Source organism: Myzus persicae, unplaced genomic scaffold (genome assembly GCF_001856785.1).
Source record: "Myzus persicae strain clone G006 unplaced genomic scaffold, MPER_G0061.0, whole genome shotgun sequence".
Classification (NCBI taxonomy): Eukaryota; Metazoa; Arthropoda; class Insecta; order Hemiptera; family Aphididae; genus Myzus; species Myzus persicae.
In genome coordinates this window covers 367,752-392,815 of record NW_019101319.1, presented here as the reverse complement: position 1 = coordinate 392,815, position 25,064 = coordinate 367,752, and the positions used below count along the sequence as shown (strand labels likewise).

Sequence of the window (25,064 nt, the reverse complement as noted above, 5' to 3'; positions counted from 1 at the left end):
CACCGGCTTTATAAACGATATTAATATTATTATTATTACCTCCAGTCGTGCCGGATATAATAGACATATTATTATTATATTTTACGAAATACAAACACAATGCCCGGGTGTATATAATATACCTATTAAAATAAACATTATATTATTGAATATTGTGCTATTTTTGCAGTATATTATATGACGTGTTTCGTGGTAATAACATTATATTGAACGCTGCGATGCGTGTCGATATATTTTGTATTAAATACACTATATAGACGTTTTATCATTTAATGACCAGTAAACATTATTATTATTATCCGTATAGTGCAATGCACATAGTCTTATATGTCGTGTGTACGATATAGGGCGGTGACACCCCAAAAAAATTAATCAAATTGACAGGTATAAAAGTACGACGTGTTAATACCGTTTCAAGCACTATGTACGAATCGATAAGCTGGTGACATCGTTTATTTTAATTTTTCAATTCGATAATATTGTATATTTTTTTTTATGACTCAATTTATTTTGAACAATAGCACGGGATACGTACCCACTTAATGGCCATTTTTTTGTTTTACTTAAATGATAGTATTGTTGAATTATTGTAAAATAATAAACTCATAAAGTAATGAAGTAGTGATTTTTTTTTTTAACTACATTATCAAATAATCATATTTTATTTTTATAATTATTGTTTCTAATTGTTCTCGGCTACAATTAATGTTAAATGCAAAGCTCCGAACCCAAAAATTTTTAGGATCGCAAAGAGTATTGAGATTGCTGATAGGGCACAGACTTTCAACTCACAAACATCGACACTTTTCCTTAAGGACTACTACAAGCATTTTCATACGTATTTAGCTATCATTTTTGCAGTCGTTTTTTTCTTGTATTTCTCATCCCATCAGAATTCTAATAAATTTGTCGTTTGATCACTTAAAAAAAGCTCAAATTAGGTATAGTGTTTCTGTTAAAACAAAGGTAAATAAAATCAGCAAATAAAATATTTGTAAGATGTACCTACTCTGATTTTAATAATACTAAATCTAGTTGCTGGTTTGTGAAAATGTGAAATAAAATTTTATAATATGCAATTTTTGTTTTTCTTAATCTAATTTTCGTTCAGTACATATGGTATGTGTCTCTTGATTTTTTTTCTACAAATTAGAATAATGGATATTAAAATTAATTTTTCTATGACTGGATAGAATTCTACACATTTTTGATGGTCGATCATTTGAAAAAGATCCGGAAGCAATCAATCCGAGATCGCAATCGGAGACTGAACTTGTCGACCACTCTTTTTTGATCCTTGAATGGGATAAAGATCTTGAAAGGTATAAGCTGACGGCTGATTCAGGTTTTGTGCACGTCACCAAATGCGTATTAAACGGGTCGTGTTTAGACATGTCATGCGGTGATCCTTTGTTTTAAATTCGAATAAGGATTTCGGTTAACGGGGAAAGGTTTTAGAAGCGTTTTTGTCAAGTACCTCATAAGTTATACTGAAAAAAACAAAATGTTTGCTTGTGTTAATACTAAAGATGACCCTAGTCTACCTGATTCATGTGTATAAAAATACTCACTTGTATCAAACATTGATATATTCAAAATGAAATATTTATGCAGATTAAATTTATTTTTGAAACCTTTCACTTGCAAATATTCAATGTAAGGACTTCAGAATATTATAGGCAGGTAAACTCAGTTGTATCTGTTGTAGTAATGTTTCATTATTCAATATGTTCAATTCTAGATCATTACAAATTACACATATTATAATCAATATTGTAACATCATTATAGGTAGGTTACGCTGTTTCAGAAAAAAAATAAAAATTTGAAAATCAATAACAACTAATAAGTAACGTATTGTAATTATTAAACCACTATTTTTGCTTATTAGCTGAAACGTTACTTAATATGTTTAAATGTTTTGATAAAATGTTTCATATTTGTATAATTAGATAATATATTTTGTTTAACTCCATCATGACGTTATCTATTATTTTTAAAAATCGTTTGAGGTTATTCATGTTTTTACATTAACAAAGTATTGTTATTAAAAATAAATTGTATTAAGCTTTAAACGGTTATAAATGAGGATTCGATACTCCGTTTTATGACACTATAGACAAAAAACTCGTATACACGTAATCTTATGAAAAATGCAAATCCCTTAACGAGCCGACGGCTCTTTCCTTGTTATAGTGAAGTGTACTCATCGTAAGCGTGATAAATCTTAACTCTGATAATTCACAAAAAGAATAAGAAGAAACTTTTTTTATATTTTATTTTGAACCTTCATTATGCATTCATGGCCGAGCTGAAAATAGGTCATATCATATGATATTTTCATTATTTAAAATTTCTTATAATGATGAGTGAGACATCTTATTGATTTTATTGGATGATAATTTCAGTTAGAAATTGAAAATTTTGTATGTTTTAAAAGCGCAACAATGACAGTACATTGGCTTACAATCGACTAGTGTTCTCTTGTTCATATTTATTTCATAGTAATTTAAGTCATTGCTCTTTATTGTTTTTGGTGTAGGTGCCTATACAGCACACACTCTTCCGTGACACTGTGCACACCTATACTGCCGAGCTGGTTAGGTTATCGCGTGTATAACATTATAATATCTATCGTCTATATTTGACATTATTACTGAAACGGCTGCATCGGAAATCGATTTGGATGTAAACGCATTAGCGCAGGACCCAGTCTGAAGGTAAAACCAAATTCACTCGATTAAAAGGTCGGGAGCGCAAAACACATTCCGCCACATAGCTATCGACCACCGACTGCACACGAATCCCATTTCGATACATTCCTATACGGGACGCGTATGAAGTTCCATGGTGGATTAAGGAAAAATGGAAAGTCCGCTAACATAACAGAGAGCCCAATAAAATGTAATAATTACTTAGGAGTAGGAGGGTAACATTTCTAGTTTTTTAATAAATTATTTGAGTTAAATTACTTCAATTATAATTAAACCGAATTACAATGAACTCCGAATTAATTAGGAACCTCTCTATATAAATGTCAACATCAAATTTGTAACGCAATAGCTTTATTTTAAACGGAATATTCATATTATTGAAATTTAAATTTTAGAAAAAAAAAATCATTAATTGCAATATTGTGTACAATTATAGTAGACGACATATAATATACATAAAAATAAATATATAATATACGAGTATAAATTGCCAATAATATTGGAGTACGGTTTTAGATGAGTAGTTTTTTTTACCAGTCAGTGTACACATGATACATCATTCCTGGAATTATTAGATCGAACCATTTTCCATTCGGCTTTTGAATGAGTTAAAAAAATGAATTGTGAGAGGCCGAGTTTGCGAATGTCTATATTTTCTCCGTTAAATCCGCTGCTGAGCACAATTATATTATGCTTTCGTTCAATTATTAAATATTATCAAAAAATATTATTTTTATATTATATACTGATATATCAACAGCTATCAAGCTCTTGCCCTACATTCTGTAACGCACCGAAGTCCACAGGGTTCAATAATCCCATTGATCGTTTCTCCTTATGTAATACGCTAAATTATTTTGATTTAATTGATACAAAAGTCTTGAACTTACTCTCGAGTAAATTTTTTCAAACTCATTACTGATATTTTTAATTATTTGTGTTGATACGTTATGTTTTATGTTAATATAGTATTATTTTTACTATCCTGCAATATATATCATTATTTAATTGTTTCACTGTGACATATTATACCTACAAAGGTGGGCAAGTAAATGAAAATAATTAACTCAAGTTAAATGATCACAAAATCAGTTAGTTGATAGTTTAAAAATAATACAGTTAACTCGCTAAGTTTAAAATTTAAATTAAAAAAAAATATATTTAATTAACTTGGTTTAAAACAAGTTAATCTACTTTTTAAATTAGTTTGGATCACAGAAAGAGAATTGTGTGCCTATCTTTGTTTTCGGGGTGATTTTTGATGCATGCTCGGCTCTAATTCCCTATTTGATGCTTAAATAATGCATTTATTCAAATTATAAATGATAAATAATAATGATAAAATTAGAATTCGAATAAATGAACTATTAGATAAAGATATGTGGGGTGAGCATACATAAAAATTCACCTTCAATGTACTTACTATTATTTTATCGAGGTATAAGTGCTCAGCAGAAATTATAGTACTATTACATACTATTATTATTATAGTCTAAGATGATATTAATTTATATGAACTTTAAAACCAACAATTTAAAAATAATTTTAATTTTAACTTGATAGAATATTTTTTAAATCAAATGAAAAACCTAAATAATTTCTGCAACTGTCAATTATGGTAGTTAATTATGAAGATAAAAGGTTAAAAAAAATAACTTTTTATCTAAATTAAAATGTTTAACTGGTTTTGATCAATAACATATTGTTATTCATATTATTACAACGTATCTTGTTTATAATTTGTTAATTATAATGTTATAAGTAAAAAAAAAAATAATATTAAAATCGGGTTCAGTACTTTAGCCCCTCCCCTCACGTGGATGAATATCTAACGTTAACGATTTTATAATATCGAAATTGAAACGTTCCATCTTGTGTTTCAGGTACAAGGAGGAAAAATGCGGATTCCGCGGCGAAACGGCCGGATCGGTTGTGATAGAGTGGTGGCGCCGGTTCCGGCGGTACAATGCGCGCTGCCAGCACCGGCGGCGGTCTCATCCGTCTCGTCGTCATTTGGCCGATGGTGCTCGCAGCGCTGGTCATGACCGCAACCGGCGCCTCGCCAACGTCCGCCGCGGCGTACGCCGCTACGGCCACCGTCACGGCCGCCACGGCCACGGTCTCCGTGGTCGCCGCGATGCACCGGACAGGGCCGCAGCCCTCGTCCCCGTCCCCGTCGTCGTCAAAGCCACCACCGTCGCCGCCGCCGCCGGTCGCGGACAACGCGACGGCCGGAACCGCAGCCTGCGAATTGGTGCGCGTGTCGCTCCGGGAGCCGGCGTGCACCGGACAGATAAGCGAGGGCCCGGGCCCGCCGCGGTGTCCAGCGGCCATCCCGTGCGCCCGACGTGCCGATAACGATAACGATAATAATAATAATTATAATAATAATGATAAAAAATATAATAATGTTAATTACGATTACAATAATAATAACGATAACGATAGTAATAATATTAATAATTATAATAACGATAACGATAATGATAATAATATTAATAATAATAATAATACAAATAGTAGTAATCATCAGTGCCTTGAATACGCCCGTCGGCAGCTCATACCGGCCATGTGCCCGGACGACCCGGGCGCGTACGGCCGGCCCGGCCGGCTGTCCCGGTACCGGCTCCGGCACTGCTGCCACCACACCGTCGAGTCGGTCGTACAGCAGCCGTACGCGGACAAGGAGTCGTGCGTCGACCAGGTGAACAAGGCGCTTGACATGGACGATATCGCGGCCGCCATGTCATGTCAGTTCAACGAGGTGTTGGTCAGGTACGACTGCAACCAAAAGTACTCCGCCAAGTCGTGCGATTCGTGCAAGGTAAGTCGGTCGGACGTTATACAGTCGTGTGTGTATGAGTAAATATAGTTTTTAAAATAAAGAGCCAGGTGGGTACTTTTTATTTAAAAGAAATGCTTACTCTGTACACACTTATATATTATTATAATATATATATATATATATATGTATTTGTAAACATTCCAATATTGTTCATTTGATTGTAAACATTTTACCCAATACTTAACAATTAACACAATTTGAGTTACCTACATCTTTTGTTCAATATCTATGGCGTCAGTTTTCATGGTCTTCCCAATCTCCGTAGCTACTTATAAACTTCTAATTCGCTACTGCATATTTTGCATAAAATCTATTTGATATTATGTTTACAAGTTACTTTATTGATATTTTGAAATTCGAGTCTAATATCAAGATTTTTGGTAATTGGTTGAAAAATATAAAAAACAAATGTAGTATGATACTAGATATTTTTCCTCTGCAAAGAAAATTGAAAAATTAAAGTTATGTTTTTGGGTATAGTGCGGTAGAAAAATATCTAGTAGCATGCTATACATTTTGTTAGGAAATTAATGAATCAAGATTTATTATAGATTGGTTTTTATATAATATTTTTATTTTTTTTATTGATTTGTGTTTCTATGGCAATAAACAAAGCGCTACGCACAAAAAAAATCGGTTAGAAGAAAAAGTTTTATCCAGGCCAACAAAATGTATCTATTATGTTGTTAAAACATTTGGGGTAAATTTCGCAGATGCAAGAGCCTTTTGCTTTTTTATTCATACAACAATAATTATTAAGATATTAAAATTATTATTAATAGCTATTAATAAAGTATATAAAGTATTTATCATTTTTCACACGAATATAGAACACAAGAAAATATATTCAAAAGGCGTTGTTTGAATACTTCATATTATACCTGATTCGAAATCGTATTTGACTACAAGATATGTATAAAAAATTAAATAATTAAAATGCTTATCATATTTCAAATTAGTAGTTCTAATGATTATATTGTCTAACTAAATACCATTTGGCACTTATTTATGTTTTGTCTACATTTACTCTTCTAATATTATGTAAAAGCCTCGACCCATCTGAACTATTTTGAAAAAAAAAATTGACAAATTAGATCGATTTTAGGGACTTACTTTGATTAATTTATAATATTATGAATTTATGCCACATTTCTAAGGTTAATAATGATATTGGTTTGTCCTGCCTCGTAAGCCCCAGAAAATGGTCAGAATGTGTTGTCTGGCTGGAGATGATCAAGACTTTGCATTATACTATTTGTTTGTACGTATCTTTGTACCTCAAAAACTAGAATATTATCGAGATTTGTCTGCAATGTCCTTTTTTTTTATAAATCTTATTACTGCAACGGAAAATATCGTGGTTGTCCGTAAGTGGTACTTACCGCAAACAATATTGTCGGAGACTTACTCAGTTGTGATTACGGTAGTCGGTCCGTGTTGGTTAGAACCCAACAAGATTTTGATGATTTATGTTTTTTTTTGTCATGTTGTATAAACCCAGATTGTACCGTGCACCGGCAACCACTTGATTGAGGTGACGGTAATTGTTTACCGCCCAGTGAGTGGGTAACCACGATATTTTTCTTTGGTCATCAAGTCTTACGCAATAGTCGTGGCTGTCGTCTGTTTTTTTCGGTTTCCTTCTGGTCACCATTCGTCAACTCCACGTCTGTCTCGCCGGCTTCAGTTTCAAAATAGTTTTAGTTTTCGCTTCACTGTGCCGTTGGCCAGTAAGTACCTAGTTATGTGTGCAGTGTGATAAAATTCTAACCAAGAATTACGACCCACGACCAACCTTTTTTTTCACACTACCGTCAAATGCTTATAGTATAATGATTTTAAGTGCTGAAGAAATTCGGCTAAATGGGTCTTGACTGCACTTCCATAATATCACCTCTGGGCTGTCGAAACAAGTAGCTTGTTTATACAGAGGATAAAGTGCAGGACGTCTCGTAATGGCGTAGGACTCGCATCAGTTATCTGTATTATTCATAGATTCGTGTAGAAACAGCATTACATACGCCTCAACAACGTTTATTTGGAATTGGTTGTATTTACATAGTATGTATTAAAACATGTGTAGGTATATTATTAATATATTATAAAATGTTTGGGAAATACAAGAAAACTATTATAAAATGTTCGCACGACATACAATAATATTCATTTTTTTGTAGTGAATGCTTCGTATTATTATTGTTAAAATAAAATATCATAATGTATAAATAATATTTATTTATTAAATATAGATCGCTTAACCTAGATAATACACAGCATTATTATATTATTATCGAGACTGACTTCAGTAAAATTGATGTAAATTGGTGAAAATTTGAGACGGGAAGACAAGACCCTCATTATACTGATAATTTTAGAAAGTTTTAGTTAAATGGTGCATGTAAGCGAATAAACTTTGATAGAGTAGCATCAACCGAACATATATTATAATATTTTTCTGGGTTTGTGTTTTAATGAATATTAAAATTACGTACAATAATGCTCTATAACCGAAGACAATAATAAAAAATAATTAAATATCCTATATAAGTATTACAAATTAAAAATGTTATAAGAATTATTATTTTTCTGTTTAATATAATGCAATATAATGCATTTGAAACTAGGGAAGCAATGTCCATAGTATGTAAGACATGTAGGCATGTGCTGATCAATATCGGAATTTCACACTCTACAATCCATGTAGTTGTTGGGACGAGATCCTATCTCAACACTGAGTGGTTAGTGTAATAAGGGGTTTTAGCAAAAAATAAAATGATTTCGTACACATGCATATTTTATAACATTATAAGTATAACCACGTGACCCAGTTAGCATGAAAACTGTTAGTAATTTTAAACTTAGTTATTAGGTCACTAACTAGGGTATTAAAACGAATTAAATTTTTTTTTAAATATGCTTATTTTAAAATTAATAATTATCGACTTATAAAGGCTACCATTTCTATATAACAGTCATTGGATTGCTGTTTATCCATATATTATCATGGATGATATGCCAGATTTATCAAAACACACTCAAGATATCCGAAGCATTATTATTATTTACTTAGTACCAAGCTACTTTTATTATTTAAAAAGTTTATATCATTATTGTATGTATTAAAACACATTTAATATTTAATATTCTCATATAGTCATAAAGATAACACTCTTTACGGGGCAGCGATCAAGATTTTTTTTGTAGTTCTAACCTCGAAATCGCTACATTTCGTTCGTTAACGTCCAGGTCCTGTAGTATCCTGGGAAATATTTTGGTCGAAGACGCTCTATCGATTGTGTACGAGAACATATTTGGAGCGTCGCCAACGAATCCGGTCCGATAGAATTCGATAGTCCTAAATTATTTCCCCAAGACAAATGTATAATATTAGTATTGTCATAGTCGCTATGGTTTATCGCTTATACCTACACGTAGTATGATGGTCAAGTGGTGAGCATGCGAAATGGGAGAAATGTTAAGATTCGGACAGCCGAATATGTCTGGTACACCATAAACATATCTGTGGAGTGTATATTATTACGTTTTGCCCTTCGATATTATACAGCAGGATAAAAGCCTCTGTGTGATTTATGTCGTTTTCTGACGAAATGGCCGTATATTAGAATAATGTATTAGAGGATATGGGTCAACCACTCACGGCAAGGCAAACGTTATAAATGGACGTATCGATGTGCAGAACACTGGTCTAAATATTATATACATATATATATATATATTATATACGTACATAAAACGTTCTACGGCCATTTTTTTTCATCGTAACAAGACCAACGTTCCGTTTATCGACAGAATAAATAATAAAAAAACTCGAATTTGATTGACGATTATAATATATTATACAATATAAGTATATATACAAGTTAGATGATTCTTTTATCCTGGAACTACAGGCAATATCTTAGAAAATATAAAACATTTTTGAGTTTTAAGAACAAACGCAGATTAATCGTAGACAATTTAAAATAGTATGTTGTACTTGTAACCGTTTAAAAATGAAAATACATAGAAATCCCATGAAATGTTTATAACTTTTAAGATATTTCGTGTTTCACAATAAAAAAAAGTCACCATAATTATTCACCATTTGTGTGCATGTAATGTGAACTTAATGTACGTATACGTTTAACTGTACACTTGTAATACAAAATGTGATTCAAATATCTAAAGACAAATTAATTATAAAACTTAACCTTATTCACTGACACTGAATCGATAACATTTTAGTTTAATTCCAAAATGATGATAGGTTTTTTTATCTCTTAACTAAGTTTTAATGGATTTTTCGAGCCATTTAACCACTGTGATAGACAGGCTTTGAATATTACAACAATAGTTGTTTAGTATTTAAAAATATATATTATGTATTAATTATTTGCCCTTTTTGTTTTTACATTTTATAAAAAGCTGAAAAGTTTGGTCGATACAAAGACGTTATATGAAAGAATAAAGAGTTTCTGATAAGAACTTTTTAAGGTGATAATATAACTCTTTCGAATTTCTTTAATGACTTAAACGAAAAAGTTATGTTATTGGTTTTTAGTTTATTCGCTTCAATCACATTTGGCACAGATTATTCCACCCACTTATTTACACAATGTATTTCTTGAATTAGACTCAGCAAAGTGTATTATTAACTGATGAAAACCGTTTAAAACTATGTGGAAACTATTTTGCTGTTATATAATTCAACACTATGACTTACTGAACATCACAAAATGGTTATGTATGTATAACGTATGACCAAAATACATGCGAGTTGTATTAATTTAGTAATTAGAAAATGTCAATTGTTTCATATTCGAATTTTTCATAATAATATTGTAAAAATTGTATGAACATAACATTCCATGCTTACTTATTAATTTTCACTGAAATTCATGAGTTGTACTCAGAAAAGTGCTAACTATCGTTGGTGGGCCCGAGATAATCAAAGCAATTCCTTTATTTAACATTACATTTTGATATCGTTTGAAAGTATTCATTTCTATAAGAGAACTTAAATCATACATCTACATTTAACCCCACGAATTACTTACTATCCTGGTAATACGAACACGTACATTATTCATATCAAAATTAAATATTATTAATAAACAATGAAATTAATCGGATGACACATTTTTTTTATCTGTAAAATTAATAAACAGTTTTTTTTTAATCAACTCTATATTTTCAATATAATTATGTTTTAAATAAAAAAACATTACTAATGAATCATTTTTGTGTCAGAATAAAATCTAAAGGTTTCACATAATCACATAACTGTATAATTGTCAATGATTTGTGCATTGTACTTTTGTTTTATTTAGTTGAATAATTGTTTCGTTTTTTTGTACTATTTACAACCTTCATCATTTTAATCTTCATTAAAAAATATTTCATGAAACATTTCAGATTTTTTTTTCGATTTTGAATATATTTTAACGATATTTACTAGTATAATATAGAGACGTGACCTGATAAATCAATATTAATTAGTTAAAGACTTTTTGATTTTTTTTCTTTAGCGTTTTATGGCATACTATGAAGGAATGAAAACATAAAAATGAAATAGTGAGAAAATGACTTAGTATACTACTTTTATTACCGAAAAACGACGTTTATAGTTTGGAAGGGAGGAAAACACGTAAACACCTATTTTACACACACACACACACACACACACACACACACACACACACACACACACACGCATACACAAATAGAAAAATACACGTTTACATGGAATTGTTGACGAGACGGAGGCTAGTATAGTGTAACAAAATCACGTAATTGATTTGAATTGACTGTGAGGGACCAATGGTAAATGGAAAGCCGTTTATTGGCCCTCTGAGGTTAACTGGTGTTAACAAAATAAACGCAATAAATTCCTTTCTTTTTAGATTATTAAGGAAAAATACATTTAATTGTACTGCACGTAACTACGCAAGTAGTTTAACAAGCTTACATTTTACCGACCTAATAACTCTAATTTTATAGTTTTCCGATTCATTGTATCTTTATTATAATACGGAATCTATCTATAATCTCGACGGAAAAATGAGAAGTGTTATTAATTGAATTCAAAAATATGATAGTTTCAAAACGATCAATTATACTTAAAAACATTTCCACTGACATTTCGATTATTATTTACCGTAAACGATAAGTAGAAATAATTCACTATTTATCTAACCATATCGATTACGCCTGGCAACGACAAAAATTTTTTTGACAAATCTAATCAATCTCTTATTATTTTATTACATCACTCAAACTAATGTACATAAACATAGGAAATGGCACGTCTGGTAATTGGATTTTGATTCATTTGTAATCGATTAACGATTAAAATAATTATTTGGTTTCATTACATCTTAATTTATGAGTTGTGAGACTGTCAAATATTTTGTTTGTTTTTTGAGTGTATTGTATTATTAATTTACTAAAAAACTCAAAGAAATTATAAAATTTTTAACTAGCCCGGTTGATTTGAATGAACTTACTAAAGTTTTGTAGTGTAAATCCACCCATTGCACTAAACTCATACATTCAAACTATTAAAAAAAAGTGATAATTTAAGTTATTACGAGTATTTTCGTGCCCAAATGCTGAGATTTTAACAGTTGTAGTTTCGATTAACTGATCATAACAAAGTCAGATTAAAATGCATGTCTCACATTTTTTGTAAACCATAATAATAAGTAGTACAATTATACGTTTTAAGGTTTTTGGAAATCATTAAAAAAAAAAAAAAAAATGATTAGATTATTAAAATTTCCCAGTAGAGGTTTATATATATATATATTTTTGGATTAAGGCCTCAACGACTAAGGTCGTTAGCCTGATACTTTGTGTGTGGTGGGGGGGGGGGGAGGTTGGTTGGAACACGTTTGTATGTGTGGCAAGGATGTGTAGCTAAGGACCTGGATGATCACCCATCCGAGTGCTAGCAACAACGGCCGGTACTTACGCTCAGAGCTTTGCCGCTGATTGAACGTACGACCGTGCTTCACTAAGTCACGTTTATATATTTGTTGTATCGCCATTTAAGTATTTGAAGACTGATTGCGTAAAAAGTTATTTGACGTTAATACTTACTGTTCACGATATTTACACGCAACACAATTACATATTTTATAAGTGATCTGTAAAACAACTCTCTTGTGTGTAACACGCATAAGCAGTATTTTTGTTATTATTAATATTAGCTTTCGTGACAACTGATAATCGCGCCGAAAAAGAATTTGATTTCACTTGACGTGATGACACATCATGTCGATAATAATATATGTTTGACAGAACACTAAAATGCAAATTTCAGTGAACTGTATACCGGATACGGTGATGTGGTCATTGTGTAGTTTTGACAAGTTCATTATTTAAATTTTATAATGAAATTCTCCACCGTCACGTTTCCGATCGGCCGGCGCTCTGTATAGGCATTTTAACACCATCGATGACGTTCATCGCTCAACATTTTTATTTTACATAAAATCTACAAATACGTTTCAGGTATACTAACAATTACAATAATATTATTGTTACGCAGTAGGATGAACATATTATTTTTTCATCCACACGATTATTAGAATATATACACGGTAACAATTTAATATCGAAATTAAAAAAATGGCCAGCTTAATTATGTAATCATACATATCTTTGAAAATATTACGTGTCACGATAATAATGAATTATAATATCCAAGTATAGATCAGGGAAATGTCTAGGAATGAAAAAATCGCGAACCTGATGAACCACCAATATAACTAACAAGATATTGAAAGTATCAAAAATAATTAAATTTCTTCTAAAAACTTTTATTAATTAAATAAAGCATCTAATTTATTTAGATAGTTATATAATAAATGCGTATGCATCTTGAAAAAAAGATCTAAGAGGAATTTAACTCCCATAGGCCACCCATTTTATCCACACTTGGTTTCGCGCCTTAGAGCTTGATTCTTATTTCCATAGTCTTTGCTAGTCCATTCAAGAGGCGTATACGTTTCACGAGCTACCTACAAGTTTCTTAATGTAACATTCTTTAAAGAGTCTGAAAAATATTAATTGAATAGTTACATACTGACATATTGTGTAGCTTTCATTTAAAATAATATTATATTACATTTAAATCGAGCTAACTTTACTATATAGTGCACATAACCTTAACGAAAATGTCTAAAGAATCGTTTTTAAAAGAAAAATTATTTAGGTACTAATTTTGTTTTTAGAGAAAAAAAACCCTCAAATAATACATTTTTTTCAGAGTTTTTACTTTTTATGAGCTACATCGTTTAAATATTATTACATTATTTTACAGAATTATTAACATGAAATTTATGTTAATAATTATATAAAATACATCAAAAGTCACAAATTTGTACAAGATGTAGGTAAGCTTTACATTGCGTATTTGACTATTTAATGTAAAATTTATTGTTGATAATAATATTTTTATGTTAAATGAAATACAAATTAAATCAACTTTTAAACATCCTGTTTATATATTTTACAATACTTCGACTAACAGCTGCATTTTTAAATCAGATTCCTCCCAAATGTTTGTATATTCGTATATGGAGATATTCGATCATTGGGGATATAATTCGTAAATTTCGATTATATTATGACATATGCGATGCGTTGTGTAAGTAATGAAAAAAGTAATTTTACTTAGAACGAGGTATATTTTTTAAATTGATTTTTTTTCAAGAAGTTTTTTTCCACCTAACTTAAAACTGATTGAAATTGACAATGCGTCTATAACACGATTTCTTTATTCCGTGGGTACTTAACCTAATTTTATTTTATAGTATATTCACGTTAAAATGTCCCTAGATTTAATTTATATTATCTTAGTTTCAAATAGTGATTTATCGTGTAAATAGTTTTATCCGTTATTTTTCTTACGACATAGAAAGTAGAATACGGTTTTAATGCTGCTTTACTTGATTAATCAAGTTTCAGCAAGTTGCACAATATAATATCAATTTTATAATTTATTATTAAATATTTTCCACGATTCATATGAAAATCATGAATGATTTGTTATGAACTTAATTTAATTTTAAGTTTACTAAATGTTACTATGAAAATAAAGTTCATACGATTTTAAAGATTTATTACGACGGAAGTGAATGGCGTCGAATAAGATGACTTGTTTAAACTATTTTCCACAAAAACCTTAAAAGGCAGAAGTTGCTTGTATTTTACATTTTTTTTCTTACACAGTATTATAATAAATAGATGTAACCTAATAGGAACAAAAATTTCATCTTGTATATTTTTAATGAGTATTTTACATAATATTTAAATTATTTTTTTTTATATTTATGTATTTGAAAATGTAAATGTAATTCCCAGTAGACATTTGTTAGGATTATTCGAACCATAAACAATTTTATCATTTAATATCAATTTTTACTGTAATGACAGTTAATTTGAGTTATTTACTTTACAAATAGTTTTCAAATTGCAAACATGTAGAGGGTACCGAGGGATATTGTTTTCGTTTAGAATAATTTACAAATTATTTTTTAGATGTTTCAAATTTTAGTCTTATATCGAAAATAAGCACAAAACTGTATTATAATATAATTGCCCTAACCTATTTACTGGTGTATTTTTTGATAACTTCGCTTTGTTGGTCATCGGTTGGAAAACATTTTTTTTTTAAAGAGTAGATACTATTATTATTATTATTATTATTATTATTTAGATAACAACATTTGGTGTTACTCGAATTTAAATTCTGGCCATGGCGTTAAGACAAAGATGTCATTAATCATCGATATTTTTTATTTTTATTTTTTTTTTTGGTTGATGAAAGATAGAAAATGCTCAAAGAAAAAACCCATCATTTCAACGCGTGTACAACCACCCTCTCTTATCCTCATTCAGCGTGTTGCCCTATATGGCTATATATATAATTATAGTTCCCACTAGCTGGTGCCACCAGCAGGAGCTATTTCGTCACGTTTTTAGCCTTGATGGAGGCTTTTTGACACCCCCTCTAATATCATTAGTTGTGGGTTATATTGAAGGAGAATATTGGTCGGAAATGAAGGTGTCGAGTCGGCGAATTATGTGCGTTATTAAGTCAAAACTCCCGTAGAAATAGCAGCACCCGACGACTGCGTAGGTCTGCCACACCTCCACCGATTGGGCGCGGCATGGTCGCCGTTCACTCACAACCCTTCTCCATCACTATCGCTGCCACAAATTGATTGATGGACGTCGTCGAAGTTGCGCGAGGAGGGTGTGCATAAGTATGGGAAGGCGTATAGTAGGAGACTGCAGTGTGCGGCGAGCAGTATTGAATCACTGGTACACTTAGGTTAATTATATTATGTGTGTGTGTGTGTGTGTGTGTGTGTGCGTTCGTGTGTGTCAACTCGGCGAAATTGATAGAAGGGTTCGAGGTCGGGGCCGGGAAAAGATTGGAAATGTGTTATTGCTCATTAACAGAACAACAGGGATGGAAAAAAAGGAATAAATAATAATTAGTGGCACAAATATAATTTAGTTTATTACCATCCGTAATATTATAATAGTACCACGTCGTAGGCCACCCAATTTTTCCCCTCGCGGAGTACTGCATAAGTATATTATTATTATTATTATTATTATTACCATTATACTCCATTACTGATACGAATTATACATGAGCATCACGTAAATAAAATATATATACACGCACATAATACATATAATAATATGTATGGTCTATATATATATATATATATATATTATATCATATATTATGTGCGATCGTATAGGCCGAGGGGAGGTTATACGTATATGCGATAAGAGCATAATACTCAATTGACCCGGGGAAAATGCGATGTGCAAAATACAGAGGAAAAATCTAGGTCACCGTGCACAGCCATCGGTCTGTCGTGTACGCCAAAATCGTTTCTCGCTGCTGCCGGTCGCCCCCCGAACAAAACGCAGTCACGCAGCACCAGCCCTCCTCGCAGCAGCTGGTTAAAAAGTCCACTTGAATAACATGTACAATATATATATATATATGCGTTACTTTTACCGCCTCTACGAGTACAATGAAAAAGATGATTTTTTTCCCCCCATACAATAATGGTAAAATGATTTTATACACATTTTTAATATTATATACTGATAACCTACATTTAGTTTGGATCTGTATATAGCGTGTTCCACAGGAACTAGGTCAAATTAATAATAAACGATTATAATACATTGATTGTTAATTTTAAAATGTAATCACGTGTCGGTATCATAATGTAGGTATAATATATTATATACCACTTATTAGCATTCTAAAGTTAAATTGATTATCACGATGAAGATTGTGATGGAAAGTATGTAGTACAGATATGATTTGAAAACTCCAATTACCCAAAGTGTCGCAAATTACGATTTCAATGTTTCAAAATCGTTTTTAGCTTGAAGCAACAATGCATATCAAAATAAATGCCTAAGAAAAAAAATTATTTAAAAAAAATTGATGAATTCTCATTTGTATTTAAACACTCTTTTGTGTCTAATTTGCTGTAGTACAAATTGTAGTGCTATAAATCTATTGAAAATTATTTTTGGTAAAACATCAATAATAAAAGAGTAAACATCTTTATTTTTTCCTCTTTACTTCTCTTGATAATTAAAATCATTATTATTTATTTTATAATTACATTTGTAGAACAAATGTTTTCGAAATTACTTACATTATTTTTTTGATCACAGTTTTTTTACGAGTATATACATAAAATATTTCTTTATAATATCAAGAGTAAAAAAATGATAAGAAATATGTACGCAAAAACTTTTTTTAAAACTTACTTCTTATAAATACTTAAACGCTATCTGTGTTTGATTATTTCTTGTTTTTTTTTTTTTAAATTTGGTGAATATATTATTTAAGCTAATTTAATATTTCTATTTGTAACATAAATATTTAGTATTATTTATGGAGTCATTTTAAATTTGGTTTATTTTCATTTCCACCATGCTTTATTTAGTTGTTTTAATATTGTAAATCTTTTTAATTTTAAGTGATTAAATATTTATTTTAGACCAAAAAAATGAGGATTCAGATATTTTAGTCGATTGTGAACATAATCAACATTTATTTTAGCATTACATCGACTACATATTTTACAATAGAAAACATGTATTTACTTTCAAATAACGTGTTATAAATAGTTATCGCTCGGCTTTTAATGGAAAAATTGAAAAGTGTAAAACCTAAAATAAACTTTTTAACAGTATTTTGATATTTTCGGACTAAAAATAAAATACGGATTTAATGGCATGATAAATGAATGAATTTATGACAGGCATGGTTGTCTATTGTCCATTAAAATATTTGAAACGCACACATATTGGTGTTATATGAATATTGCAGTATTATTTACAGTTTTTACATTGAACCACAACAAAAATTCTACGATAAAAATTTGATTACTCACGAATTTGATATTTTAGAACAAACTACTTTGAAAATTTTTTTCAAAACTACTGCTTATAACAATTTAGATTGAAAATGGAGTTTATTTAATGGTATTACAGTTTTTAAGAATATTTTTCAAGTAAAGTTAGAATCTCTGAAATATTAATGCACAAATGATGTGCTGACATTAATTAAAATGTATTAGTCAGAAATATATTTGTGTTTTTAAGGTACAACTGTAAGTACAATACAATATTTCACTGTAATGACAGTAAACAAATTGTTTAAAATTTATTTCGAAAAATATTGAAATTTGTTAAGTCAAGTTCCAATAAATTTCATTAGGTCATTATATTTTCTTTAATTAATTAAAGTTACTGACTTATGTAGGTAACAATATAATATTATATATTTTTGAATATGCATTTTCATTAAGAATGTATTCTATTGGACAAAATAATAACATGCTTTAATCTTATATCTATATAATATATTACTACATATTTTTATGTAAGAACAATATGCTTTTATCATCAAGGTACAATTGTCTACCAGAATAAATTATTAATGTAAAACGGATATAAGTAACCAACTTTAATTAATTATGACAAAATAATTGTAAGTTATTAAATTGAAACCAACATCCTTTTTTACAATCTTTCAATGTAGCATCCTAGAATAGGCAATAAACAAATCTCACTGTATTCACAACAGTTTTTCCTTGACTGTATTAATTAAATTCAGATTGGATAAGGCTCAAATACAATAAAAAAAATGTAGTTTTTAAAAAGTATTCGTTACATGTTTTCAATTTATTAATATTAAAGATACATTCGTATCGTCTTGGATCACATTAGGCAAAAAATGATAAGTACGGATTCTTATACTCATATTATTTATAATATTATATCGTTGTTCATTAGAATAGGGTGATATATTTAATATATTTTATTAGATACGATGCTTATTCTTTTTTTAATATAACATGCATGATAGTTTCATATTTCAGTGTTTTTTTTATATTTTCTCCTTTGTCTGATCAATTTTAAAATGTGGGCCAATAACTCACATCAAAACTAACTCCCAATAAAACCAATACGATTTGACAATCGATTTATTCTATGTTGTCATATAAATCAAACAAAATTAAAATCATAAGCCATGGAGTTATATTTGTAGGAACTTCCAAGTCCAAAAGTCAATTAAAATGCTATATAATTTTGATGAATTTTCAAAAATTAAGGATCATTAATTCTTTTAAACGTACCAAATTCTACTTGTAAATTTCACTTTCCTACCAACAAATGAAACTTATTATTGTCTTTTGGAGCCAGCGAATCAAATGTTAATGATTTTTGTTTTGACTTAAACGTTTTGTTTTTTTTTTTTAATTTTCCTTCTGATAAAATGTGTATTGTTTTAGAACATAATTACAACTACAATCGTATAATTTCAATATTATTTACTTATGTATATTTAATTTGCATGATAATAATATGTCGTATTTTGATTGAGGGGAGGATGTATTATTCCAAAATAAAAATAAAATGTTTGATTTATTGAGATGACGAATTAATAATAATAAAATCGCTGTGCGTATATTGACGGAAAAAGTGGCAACACGTCCTATGCCGTATGGGGAATCCATTTGGTGGCTCCAAACATTATTTTGTCTGTCCGTTTTGCACAGCACGAAAGCTATTGCCATCGCGATAAAATTATACACAGCGAGTCGTTAAAGTTTGGTAACATATTCCGTAAAAACGACGACAGCGACGGCGGCGGTGGCACGGCATCACGCTCTCGGTTTTCACCAAGATAATAATATTATTCGATACGAGATGTAAGTTAATGATCTGTCCTATAATATGTTTTATTCACTCTGTATACAGCTCATCAGCTGTTACAGCTGTAATAGTATGTTAACGTTTTATAATTCGTTTAACGATCTCGAGGCGATAAAATAGACCGGTCTAATAAAATATTGCGACACGAGCGGCGCGGAGTGAACAAACAAACTGAATTTTAAACACGGCCCGAGCCGAGAAATACGATGAATCTGAGTTAAATTAAAAATATTAAAACAGACACAGTTCCGGACACAATATGTGTGTTACAAGTTATTTACTGATTTACTGATGCACGTGATACCGTATTATGTAGAGTTGATTAAACGTAATTGGATAATGCATCTCGCAGTGGTATATTATTATGCGCATATCCTCGGTTCGATTGTTCTACGCCGAAAGCTGTTTAATGACACGGTGTTCGATTTCTCCGGGATTTTAATTTCATCGTACTTTAATTCGTGTAGCTTATTATTATTATATTAACATTATAAATTAAAAACCGATTTGATCCTGACGACTTGTTTTACTCTGTGACGGTAAAGTGTACAGTAGTTCAAATAGTTTCTGCATCTGGCCATAGATTTTGGCGATTTTAAATACTACTCAGCTTGTCGATTGTAAGCACATAGCTAAGTAAATTACCGACCGAAGGGGGCCCACAAAAATGGTTTATTCCGGTCTATTAGGTTCAGTATCTATCCGGCCATAACGATTAACGTATAATATCACATAATGCTATACTGCTATATCACATTAATAATATTTTATTTGTCTGTTTGGAAAAAATAACAATTTTGAAACATAATTAGGTAAATCAATATTTTTTGGCTCAAATAAACTTTGTTCTTGTATAAAAAAACCTAAATTTTTAAAGTTAAAAATGTCGTGTTTGATATTATAACGTGTATACAACAATATGACTATTAACCGTGGAGTATTTCTTTTATTTATTAATTATATTTTTATAAAAAATGTTACGAAATACATAATAATAATATATTATTGAACTAATATTAGTATTATGTCACTGTAGATTATATAAGACCAGATGGACCACTTAAGAGGAATAAATCATTGTAGGTACAATATATTTACTATAACTATTATATCAAATAATATGACTAAGGTTAGGGATTTGGCGAGAGTGCTAAATATCAGCGTAGTTAATAATCAATCATTTATAGTAAATTCTTTTTTTTCCTATTAGTGGTGATACTGATTTGAGGTAGTATTTGATTTGTTTACAATTTTGAGAATTACATGGATTGAAGAGGAGTGCACCATCTAGTTTTATATGTATGATATAATCTGTGATCATAATATTAACAACACTATGTATAGAGTATAAAATATAAATATTTGATATACTTAAATACTTATTAGTTGTTCGTAGTTAAGTTTTTCGGAATATGATTTTCATTTAATATTATAATAGTTAAAATGTTTATAAATTTCCTACGATTATATATGATTTAGCGTAAAAAATAAATGTAATTTGAGTGTCTTACGTAGAAACATCATACATTGCAACTATAATCTCGTTCGTCTTGCTGTTATTGTAAGTTATTAGTCTTATTTGTTGAAGAGTAATTCATTTTAAAATAGATCATAGTAATATAATTGTTGTCGATATCTATCGGCTATCATAGTATACCTCTGAATAATACAAATCTCAATACATTATAGTTAGGTACTGCGTTATAAAATAACATCGTGATTCGTCTTGTGTCGATAATTCTCCGACGCTCAAGCTTTGGGAGCTTATTGTTAAGACAAGAAAACCATTCGTTTACACCACAAAAGCACAAACATAAATCTATATGCATGTATTACTTTAGTGTTAAGGGGGAAAAATGCACCTTGATTTATTTAATGCAAGTTTTCAACGAACTGAAGTATAATACGACGAAAGGTCTCAAAAAACGAGTTCTCGAGGTTTAAAATAAGCGTGTTTGTTTTCATGTAATCGTAACAGTGGTAGGTACGAACTATATTATTTAAACACATTGTTGTCCTCGTGGAAAACAAATAAAACGTATTCACGTAATTAGAACATAATATATAAACATCAAAACACTATCATATTGTGAAATAATAATATATTACATGACTTGCATAGTTCTCTTGTAAAAATTCTACTCGGTTGTTCGAGTGGAACAAATCTCAACATTTTTAAGTTCGTGTTATATAAATTATATATACACAGAAGCTTTTGTTTCATTCACATTCTTAAGTAAACCGTGTTTTGTTTAAATAAAGTACAGCATTATAATAATAAATATATTAGATGGATTAAAAATATCTCAGTCGACAGTTCCACAACAATTATTAATATATTATCTTTTTCATACCAGTTATGCATCGAAACAAATCAGAGATATTAGTTTTATTTTGCCTGTATATTATCCATAATCTATACACAATATGTATAAAATGACTTGCCCTGACTGACTGATTCATCATTGTCTAACCAGTAACCGGAACCACTGAAGCTGAGTATGAAGTTTGGCCAGTAGTTTTGTTTCGTGGTGTAAAGACTCGCTAAGAAAGGATTTTCCAAAATTCTCATCTTAAAGAGGTCCTCAAACAACGATTTTGAGAATAACGGTGGGAATTGAATTTTGTTTGTATTGTTTGTAAACAGTTACCATTGGTTGCAGATTACAATAGTATAACAGTAGAAGTTAGTATTTGTTGTGTATATAAATATGGTTGTCATTGACTACTAAAGTGGATGAGGTAAAATCCGAAGTCTCACCTTTTTAATTTTTAGGGAAATACCCAGGAACAACTATTTTTGATAAATCAAAGTGATCTAATAAATAATTTTAATAATGGGAATGATCTAAATTCTAGGATCGTTTGTTTGACCGAGTCCAACTCGGGGTAATACATTACCCATAACTATAAATTTTAGCAACTACTCATTTATTCGCGACAATAACAACACAACATTCCAAGTTCAGGGCAGGGCCAAAAATAACTGTGAGGCATGGGTGTGAAAATAATTGCGAAGCCGCTAGCTTAAATAATATATTTACAACTTTACAAGTGTAGTGTTTGAATACATTTTTTTTTCTTACTGATTATAGTAACTGGTTTAGAAGAATGGTAAATATTTCGGCTAAAGTAGAACAAGTTTAGTAGTCTTTGAATTGGATCAAACAAATCATAGCAGCTAGTATGGATGATGGCCATATATTCTGAATCCAAGCGACAAATTAGGACAACAATAATAGCCTATGAAATGAAAAAAGCACTAGGTTTTTGAGAACAAATTAATATATCCCAAGTATTGACTTACCATATTTGGCTTACTGTCATATTATGCTCAATCACTAGGTAATGTATTTCTGAACGTAATTCCTTCGTAATCTCTCTAAAAGACATCAAATTATAAATGCTATGGATTAGCATAATTTAGTAAACTAATTATTCCAAGTCTCGAAACGAAGTAAAAACCGCGAGTCCCGAAGCCAAGCCTACTTGGACCCGCTGGCCCCTCCCTGAACTCATAGATATATGAACGTTTCGTGTAGAAATAATGACGAAATTACCGGTATAGAGAGTGTTTATTACGGATGCACACTGTGGCGAATAGTCTCGACAAGGCAAAGTTTTAGGACAATGGTTATTTTTTTCTCCGTCCGTTTGACCAGACGCGGTCGCGATATCCAAAGAGAGCGCGAGAGAGGGTCAGGGAGCGAGAGAGAGAAAGAGAGAGAGACGGTGTCTGGTCTGTCAACCATCGTCACCTCCACCACTTTACCTCCGGCCGGCACGCTGTAAACTAACTTTCAGCGGCGGCGGCGGCGTTGGTGGCTGTGGTCGTGTGGTGCGGGTGTGCGCGGGTGTGCGTGTGTGCGAAGTGCAGACGCAAAAGACAGGACGAGTCCGGGGCGTGCGTTTATTGCCGCGACCTAGTCGGCGACGGCGGCGGCCGACCGTGCCGGGCCGAAAGGCCGTGTAAGCGGCCGCCGCTGGATGAACGTAGGTTATAATCCTCCGGTCGGGTTACTATAGCGACGGGAGTATCATCAGACGGGGGTGTCACGTGTGGTTTGCGACTTACAGACGCTACACGCCGTTAATCGATTTACTCCTCTCTCCACACGCTCACACGCAAATGGCGCGGCACATGCACCGCACTGGGACATTACAATAATAATAGTATTACACATTTCGAGACTGATTTTCAAAAACCGGCGCTTAATGTGTAACGTTATGATATATTTATGTTATTATTTTAATTTTGTCGTAACGTTATACTGGGCTGGCGAATTATTATTATTTTTCGAAAAGCCGCGAGGGAAGAAAAATCGTCAACGCGAACCGTAAAATTTGTGTCGAGAGGTAATGATTGCAATATTCTCTTCTATAATATGCATCGGAGTCGCTGTCCGCATGTATTGTATAGGTATATATACGTTTTTAATAGCGTCTATCAGACTGCAGCTGCAGGCAGTGCACCGTGCCTGCAGTATAGCTATAGTCGGATTCTAGAATTTTAAATAATAAACGTTTTCCAAACACAATTTATTTTCAATTTATCTTTTATAATATTATTTGCGTTACATAAAATATTAATTAATTTTAACACAACAGTTTAATAAAAAGATTTACGGCTCCACTCGGAATCTAAAACGTATATTATTTATTTTAATATGAAATTATTAATCGTTTTATTATGAAATGTTTAACTACATGTTAACAATATTGAAAACAACCAAAAAATAAATTATTTTGGCCGACGCCAATAATTCCACTTACAGTTTTTATAACGTTTAAATAGTATTATAATATCGACTGTCCGTTTTGAACATAAATAAGGCAACTAGGTAGTAGTCTTTAAAATACTACTCGACCAAAGACTCTGATGACGATTCAACCTTTTGACTTGAATGGTTACAATAAGCTTATTTTGAAACAAAAGCCGTACCAACCATATTACCATAAACGAATAATTTATGGGAGTGATTAACAACACATACTAAAACCTGTTTTGTATACGTTTAAAGTAATACAAAAAAATTGAATGGATAATATACAATAATTATAGTCGTCGGTAATATCTAATTTTTTTTTTAATTCGTTATTACTACTTATTAGTATTATTTATTTCAACATATCTTTATAAATATGATATAAGTAATAAAAACTATTTTTGTGATTTTAGAGCCATCAGATAACGCACTTATATATATATATATATATTATATATAG

At 30.8% G+C, this 25,064-nt stretch overlaps 1 protein-coding gene across 1 annotated transcript in view; it reads left to right on the top strand.

Moving 5' to 3' along the window:
• The window catches only part of LOC111028627, a 42,527-nt gene that overhangs the window by 2,209 nt on the left and 15,254 nt on the right, over positions 1–25,064 (top strand). The window contains exon 2 of the mRNA XM_022307353.1: positions 4,597–5,537. Within this exon, the coding sequence (XP_022163045.1) occupies positions 4,680–5,537 (858 nt within the window). The 5' untranslated portion in view covers positions 4,597–4,679. The remainder of the gene's footprint in view (positions 1–4,596; positions 5,538–25,064) is intronic.